This window comes from Amblyomma mixtum, unplaced genomic scaffold (genome assembly GCF_055824585.1).
Source record: "Amblyomma mixtum isolate Tamu unplaced genomic scaffold, ASM5582458v1 scaffold_28, whole genome shotgun sequence".
Classification (NCBI taxonomy): Eukaryota; Metazoa; Arthropoda; class Arachnida; order Ixodida; family Ixodidae; genus Amblyomma; species Amblyomma mixtum.
Window position 1 is genome coordinate 103,375 of NW_028317725.1, and position 8,535 is coordinate 111,909.

The following is an 8,535-nucleotide window of genomic DNA, read 5'->3' on the forward strand; positions in this document are numbered from 1 at the left end:
AAATACTAGGTGGAGGTCCCTAGTTCGGGACCCCAGTGGCATCGGCCGCCGCCCGGGCTCGCGCGACCAAGGCCCGTTGGGCCTGCAGGTCAGAGCAGCCGAGCAGGGTCGCCTCCCAGTCCTCCCGGGTTGGGTTGGGGTGAGGGGGGATAGCAGGGTTGGAGGGGCAGGCCCACACCATGTGGTAGATGTCCGAAGACTTCTCCGCACAGTGCGGACAGCTGCCCGAGAAAGAAGGATCGAAGTGTTTCAGAGCTGCCGGGCACAGCAAAGTATTAGTATACAGGCGGAGCAGAAGCCGCTCATCCGCCTTTGACAGACCTTTACACGGGCGGGGATAAAGACAATGGCCAGATTGATGGAGTAAAAGGATGTCTTTGAAGGTGTAAGCTGGAATAAATTCGAGTTCCTGATCGTCAGGGTCGGAGGGGAATGTCCGGTGAGAGAGCGCGCGGGCGGCGGCGTCAGCTGCCTCATTTTCCTCAAGGCCCATGTGCGCGGGAGCCCAAACGATACGCCGGTGCGCGGGGTCACCGGTGTAGACGCTGTTTTGAAGCATGCGGTAGGCTAGATACGGTACCCAGCCCTGCTCGACGTTCCGACATGCCCTTCGCGAGTCGGAAATAATTGTTTTTGAATTGGAATCAGATGCAGCCAACGCAATGGCGACCTCCTCCGCGTGTGTTATGTCACGGGCTCGGAAAGTAAGGCCGTTCACTGTTTTGGATTGGTGGACGACTGCGGCTGTGTACCATCCCCCATGGTGGGGGCCTGAGGCATCTACGTAGAATACGCCGGGTTTCGATCCATAGTGGCGGGCCAGGGCTTCCGCCCGCGCCAGGCGCCGGCCATTATGGTCCTCACGGTTCATGTTCGCGGGAAGAGGGCGCACGTGGAGGGCGCATCTCCACTGGGATGGAATACGTACACGCTCTTCCATGAGAGTGGTATGTTGGATGTGTAGTCGGGCAAGGAGGCGGCGACCCGACGATGTCTTCGAGAGACGTGTGTATTGGTTAGTCAAGTGGGCTTCCCGGAGCTCCCGAAATGTGTTCACCATGCCTAGCCCCAGGAGGCGCTTGTTGCAGGTGGTCACGGGCAGGCCTAGAGCCCGCTTAATAATTTTGCGGAGGATGACTTCGAGTGAATCCCCGTCTTCTTTCCGCAGGTGGAGGTATGGAGTCGAATATAGAATTCTACTGGTTACAAATGCATGCGCCAGCCGCAAGGCGTCCTTACATCGTAACCCCCCGCGCTTGTTAGAAACCCGGTGGACCAAGCGGCCCACCTGGTCCCCCACCTGACGGAGTTTGGCCAATGTTGTTTCTGACCGTCTGTCTTGATGTATAAAGAGCCCCAGTACCCGGACTTCGATATTTTCAGGAATTGGACCTGTCTCGAGAGACAATGAAATTTTGGCTGCGCACTTTGGTGAGGGGCGTATGGGCACAAATTCAGCCTTTTGGGTGGAACATTGGAGGCCGCAGCGGCGAGCATAACGGTCCACTATGGTCGCCGCCTCCTGCAGGTTAGCCTCAATGTCTGCAAAGGAACCCTGCGTGGCCCACAGGGTGATGTCATCAGCATACAGTGCATGCTGCACACCGGCGACAGCGCCCAGCTGGACCGGTAGGCGCATCATAGCCAAATTGAATAAGAGGGGAGAGAGCACCGCGCCCTTGGGTGTACCCCTGGTTCCTAAATGAAAAGGGCCATGTTCTTTATCCTGGATCCGAATGTAAGATTGTCTGTCGGTTAAAAATTGCCGAATGTATTGGAAGGCATTTCTGCCGCAGTTAGTTTGAAAGAGGTGGGTGAGAATAATCTCGTGGGTAACGTTGTCGAATGCACCCTTCAAATCCAATGCGAGTACGACCTTGTCATTGTGAGGGCATTCCACGGGGTCGAGGACAGCCCGATTGAGTTGTAGCAGGACATCTTGTGCAGATCTGTGTGGGCGAAAATCGAACATGGTGTCTGCGAAAAGGTGTTTGGATTCCATGAACTCGGACAACCTGTTACGTACCATCGTCTCCATGAGTTTGCCCACACAGGAAGTCAGAGAGATGGGGCAGAGGTTGTCCGTGCTGATGGCCTTGCCAGCTTTAGGAATGAAGGTGACCAGGGCGGTCTTCCACTCGATGGGTAGTGGCACTTCCCCAAGTCAGATTGAGTTAATGTAATTCAATAAAGACAGGTATGCTGGGTGGGGGAGGTTGGCTAACAATTTGACTGTAATTTTGTCCCGACCCGGAGCGGTGCCGCGTTTCATTTTTGCCAGGGCCGCCTTCAGATCATGGAGCTGGAACGGTTGATCCAGCTCAACGTTCTCAGAACCTGCATAAGAGTACGCCGGCCGGCGGGAGTCCTGGGTGGTGCACAAGTACTGGTCCCGGAGCTTGTGCGCCATTTGATTTGTGTTACCCTGAAAGCTGTGTATTGCTCTTTGGAGGTGTTTTTGAGTTTCCGTGCGTGTTTGCGTTGGGTCAATTAGGGCGCGAAAGAGTTGCCACGTGTTCCGGCTGGACATTTGCCGCGCGGCCGTATTGCATCGGGACACCCAGTTGGAGTCGGCGAGTTGGGCCGCATACTCAGCCGCTCGTTGAGGGAGCTCGACGATGCGAGCTTTAAGTTTCCGGTTGTGCTTTTGCCGGCGCCACCGACGGACGAGGCAATGCCGGGCCTCCAAGATATGGAGCAGGTGGTTGTCCACATCCGAGACCGCCTCTGAGAGCTGAATTTGAGTTTCGGAGGAGCGAAGGCCAGACACCAATTGTTGTGACCAAGACTGGTAGCCCTGCTCATGTTTGGGTGTGACATTGTTATAATTCTGCCTGAACTTGGTCCAATCTGGGAGTCGGACTTGTGTTGTTGGTCGCGCGATAGGAAGGGTCCTAATCGTAGTATTCAGGATGCAGTGGTCGCATCCGAGGGTTTCCTCGGTGTTGACACCGTCTGCATATTGAATGTTGCGGGTGAAGGTCAAGTCCGGACATGTATCCCTAGTCACGGAGTTGCCTATATGAGTTGGGTGGACTGGGTCAGTGTGAAGAGTGAGGCCCAGCGTTGACGCAAGCTCCGCCAACTTGCGTCCCCGCTTCTCTTCACGGCAGTAACCCCACATCCGAGCGGGAGCGTTGAAATCGCCCACAATCAGGAGGGAGTCTCGACCCGCAACTCTCAGTGCACGGCTAAAGAGGTCCGCAAATGATACATTCGGCAGTTTCGGATTGCAGTATACATTGAGTATGTGTAGCGGTGGGTCCTGTTTGCAGAGTGGGAGGAGGGTCACCATTACATAGAAGTATTCAAGTTTCACGTCTAAGTCGACCTGGTTGGCTGTATAATTTCAATGGACTAATAGGCAAGACGAGGGGTCCTGCTGGAACGTCGTATAATTTGTTAGTACGACGCCTTTCGCTGGCTCTTGGAGGGCAACTACGGCAGGCAAATGCTGAAAGGTTGAAAGGAAAAGTCGGAGGTCGGCCCGCTTGGAACGGGACCGGAGTCCCCGACAGTTCCATTGAGTAATCGTAATGGGGGAAGCCGATTTGGAAACCTGAGGCGCACCTGTACTGATTGTATTTAAGTTATGGAGCACGTTAGAAATGGACACTGCTTGTTCTTTATCTGATAAGTAACTTTTGATATGTTTGAGGGGGATGACAGAATCGAGAGCATTGGTTAAGACAACAAATATTGCACCCTCAAAGCATCCCTTATCAACGGTGGATTAAATTTGTCAGTGAATGCGACCAATACAACGTTAGTTGAGTATCGAGAGCAGAATTCGAATTCTTGAGGCGACAATATATTGAACATTGAAAATAAATTCGGCGAATATCTATGCGTTTTCCTATTACTCTGCTAAAAATAATGAAATGGGAACGGGGCACAATGCTGATTGAGATCGGTGGTCACCCTGCTTTAAACTGGAATAATCTTGGCTTTGTTGAGCTGGGAAAGAAATAATCCAGTTTCCAACACGAAGTTAATAATAGATAAAAGAGGGTGTGCGATAAGATGTACTACCCATTTAATGTTTGTAGGGTGAAGGCCGTCAAGCCCTTAACTTTTATGCAGTTCCAAGATGAGAGTTTGAATTTCTTGGGCGATGAAGGGAGATCACAAAAATGATTGTGGGCATTAAGGGAACGGCGAAAGACACGCGTCGATAGGCAGCGAGGTATGAGCACAGAAGAAATGGCTGAATCAGTTTTCATTGTAAGTATGATGGTTGTGACCGGTGCCGGAGGGAAAGATTAATTTTGTCAATGAATAAATCATGTGTTTGTACAAAAAAAAACATTAAATACTCTGCATTTTTCCTTGTGGTAATTTTAAAGTTGGTAAATTTTCAATTAATAACATTTCCTTTTACCTTCTTTGAGTAACCTGCTGAGTATGTTACTGCAATTGGCATAGCGGGACATGAGACTGACGTTGAAAGGTCTAAGACTTTGTTGTATAGGTTTTATTTCTTACGCATGGAATTTAGCTGGATGGTTGTTGTTACCCAAGGGTTGTACGGAGCGGAATCTTGTTTGTGACCCTTAACATTCTTAGAAGAACTTTTTACAGGATGGCGTAGGCCAGAAGAAAGTGCTTTGAAAGCCAATTCTGCACCTGTTACTGATTTTGAATTAGATTAGTCAGGGTCGGAAACATTAGGAATAAATTGCTCTTTATAAACCACTTTCCTGCGAAATACTTTTTTACGGTTGGGTAAGCGGAATGAAAGCGAACGAAAAGGCGTACTTGTCTATTATTTCACCCTTGAGGCGTCCACACTCTTTAGCGTAAATAAAGTTAAGAAAATGTAGTCAGTGAGCGTACTCGACCCTACCGGAAGACATGTAGTTAACAGTGCAATTATAGGTTCATATCCAGAACCGAGGAAGGAGTCCGAGTGGTCGACAGTGACAGGGTTAGTTTCGTAATCGCCTAAGAAATAAATTCTTATTCACTTACCGCCATAATGTCTAGAGGCCTTGACCCTACATTGTTTCCAGGAGGTTTCCCAGTAGCAACCGCTGCGATGAGGCTAAGGCAGAGTGGAAGAGTGAAAATCATGGTTCTGGCACTCTGGATGCGATCTGAAGAAGGCATTTTCAGAAGACTGGAAAGGTTTTGATATAGAAAAGTGACTTACGATTGTTTGGCTTGAGTGGTGGGCAAAGGCGGGAGCCTTTTGCTTTTTAATAACAACACTAACAAAAAGGCGAGAACAATATCTCTTGCAAGAAGTAGCAGCTGTCAGGCGGTGTCAGGGAATATTTCACAATGTATGTGCAAAAATCAGAGGAAAAATAAATTCTAAGTTTCTCGACATTTTTTTAGTGATTTGCCCGAAGAAGAATCCGATGTTTGTCTTTATCAAGAAAATGTGCGCGTGTGAAATTCAAATTCAAATTCAAATTCTTTATTTACATTTAAATGTACACAAAGATGTGTCCAACACTGTCTGGACCCAGCATCAGTCGCTGTGTGCGGGACTTAGAAGCCGCAAAGCGTCCTAATTTCATTGGGTGGGTTGGATCGTTTATTTTGAAAACCTTAGGCGAGATATTACTCACTGTAATAAAAAATTAACATTTCGGTGACAAAAACGAAGAAAAAACAAATATAGTAAGTGATTAAAATTGAAAGGAACGCACGATTGCGCTCAACATAGTACAGGGTGTTTCATATAAGACTTTACCGAAGTTTTAAAAATAGGCGTTTTGAGTTAGAATTGCGATTCTTCGGCATAGCACTGTCAGTGGTGTACTACATCAGAATACAGCTGAAATGTGCTAACTAATACGGTGGTTAACTAGTTGTTAATATTTAAGTTCTTAACTATGACGTTAGGTTCATTAATTAATGACAGGCGTGTAGCCCAAAGTAGGCAATATCCATATCAGCTTTTAAATTTTCGAAAACGTGGTTACCCTCGGCGCAATAGCCTAACATAACTTGGCGACATTGCGCCAAAATCCATGCACTTTCTAGAAGCTTGTCGGCAAAGGAGCCTGTCCAGTGCGCGCAACTCGTCGAAATACTTGTCGTTATAACACAGCAACGAGGGTGAGCATGTTGTGGATATTAATTACGGTGTTCTACAGTCTCTGAAAAGTTCAGGAGCCTAACAGTAATAGTTCAAAAGTTAACCATTCTATTTTAGTTGAGGAGCCGGCTAGTTAGCATTTCTTGGCACTGTTTTGATTTACCTCCACGATGATAATACTATATTAGAGATAAGATAACGTTTCATCTGCATAGGCCCTGACAGTTGAAAGGCGGGTTTTTCTGCTAAGATAAAAACGTTGCCAGTTAAAAGACTTCTCACTTTTCGGGCTTTGTACAACCTACCCGAAACCTTACTTGCACGTAAGGTATCTCAGAAAAAGGGTATCATAATATTTTTTGGACTGAAGCATGCAATCATGAGTACACGATGCTTAGGTTCTTGATGGTTTTTTGATAGGATAGCCTAGAAGAAGGGAATAAAAACAGACCTGAACACTCACATTCCGGTGACCAGCTGCAACAGTAATTCTGAAGCAAAAAAGCAGTTTAAAAAAAATTATCATTTTATATCATATTGTTACCGATGGACCGTGAACGAAGAAGTGGCGGTGCGCTGAACGACGACGACGTTGACAGTTGGTAGCTGGGCCCTCGGTGTCTGAGCTGGGTGCTGGCCATCTCAGAGCAGCCGCCAACACAGACTTACCGCCGTAACATCCCCGTAACATCTTTTGGTGGAGGTCGCGGGTTCGAGCCGACATGCCGACGACCCGACGAGCCGACGAGCCGACGAGACGACGGGCCGAACGGGCGAGATGACTACCGACCCGGCCCCTCCGTCTGCGCCTGCCACGCCAACTGTCGTCGTAGCCCACCCTCGCGACCCGGGCACATTCTGCGGTACAGATGGCGTGGATGTCGAGGACTGGCTCTCGCTCTATGAGCGTGTTAGCCAGCACAACAGGTGGGACGCCACGCTGATGCTGGCCAATGTGATATTTTATCTTGCCGGCACCGCACGCGTGTGGTTCGAAACCCACGAAGAAGAGATTGCCACGTGGGATGCCTGCAAGCAGAAGCTTCGCGACCTGTTTGGGAAACCAGTTGGCCGTCAGCTTGCTGCCAAAAAAGAACTTTCAGCTCACGCCCAAACGGCCACCGAATCATATATTACATACATTCAAGACGTCTTGGCACTGTGCCGAAAGGTCGATCCCAACATGACCGAGGACGATAAGGTAGGCCACATTCTTAAAGGCATTGCCGACGATGCCTTCCACCTTCTTCTATGCCGGGACTGCTCTACGGTTGACTCCGTTCTGCAGGTGTGTCGACGCTTCGAGCAGGCCAAGCACCGGCGCATTGCACACCGCTTTGATCGCCTGCCTAACACCGCTGCCAGTTCCACGTGCGAGGATCTGCCGACACTGAGGCAGCCTTCAAACCCCGACAACGTGACTCGCATCGTGCGCCGTGAACTGGAGGCCCTGGCTCCTGTTACGACCAACGCGCCCTTGTCGGACAACACCCTGGCCACAATATCCCTTATTCAAGCTGTCGTCCGCCAGGAGGTCGCCAACTTGGGCATGCCCTCCAGCCATCGTCCCGTCGAACCACGGAGTGCGAGCCCCATCTCTCCCGTGGTCGCTACTGCTACGGCCCGCAACACCTTCGTCCCAAGTTACACAAGGTATCGCAATCCCGATGAGTGGCGTACTCCTGACGACCGGCCGATCTGCTTTACGTGCTCGCGCGTAGGCCACATCTCTCGCCACTGCCGCAGCCGTTGGTCCGCACCTCCCCGACCTTTTCCCTACGTCGACCGCCGTTATGACTATGGACCCCGTCGCTTCACGCCTCGGAATGACCCACCCAGCGCCGAGTCCACACCGCCTCCTCGCAGAACCAGCCGCTCTCCCTCTCCGACAGCCCACCGTTCCCGCTCACCTCTTCCGCACCGCAGTTACTCACCGTCCTCTGCAGGCCGCTTCGCGGGAAACTAGCCAGTGCACCTCCCGGAGGTGATGCTGCATTGGTGCCCCGACCTGAAAATCCTCTACTGACCCAGCCTTCGCCCTGTAATCTGCTCGACGTTTTTGTGGACGGTGTTCCTGTTTCTGCCCTCATTGACACTGGTGCCCAAGTCTCGGTTCTTAGCTCATCCTTTTGCCGTCGCCTCAAAAAAGTTCAGACCCCTGCCGCTTCGCCCACCGTTCGCGTTGCCGATGGCAGCACTGCTGCCGTCACTGGCTTGTGCACTGCCCGCGTCACTCTTGCCGGTCATAACATCCCAGTTTTGTTCACCATCCTCGAACACTGCCCTCACAATGTGATCCTTGGTCTAGACTTTCTAACCGCTCACTCTGCCCTTATCGACTGCTCCAGCGGCCTTCTACGATTGGACCTGCCTCTCAGCTCAGCCGACACACCCTCAAGCTCCACGCCCCGCCTTCGCTCCACCGAGTACGCTCGCCTGCCCCCTGACTCTGCCGTTTATCTGCCTATGTCACCATTTCCTGCGGT

The 8,535-nt window shown here is 50.6% G+C and overlaps 1 protein-coding gene across 1 annotated transcript; it reads left to right on the forward strand.

Annotated features, from left to right (window-relative positions):
- The first annotated feature begins 6,819 nt into the window (after window positions 1–6,819).
- LOC149324503 (uncharacterized) lies at window positions 6,820–8,015 on the forward strand. The gene has a single exon (XM_089565473.1). The coding sequence runs from the start codon at window positions 6,828–6,830 to the stop codon at window positions 8,013–8,015; it is 1,188 nt and encodes a 395-aa protein (XP_089421599.1). The 5' UTR covers window positions 6,820–6,827.
- The last annotated feature ends 520 nt before the right edge of the window (window positions 8,016–8,535 follow it).

What these genes read in the sequence shown, in the direction of transcription:
- LOC149324503 (XM_089565473.1), top strand. Translation starts at nt 6,828, where the DNA reads ATGACTACCGACCCGGCCCCTCCGTCTGCGCCTGCCACGCCAACTGTC.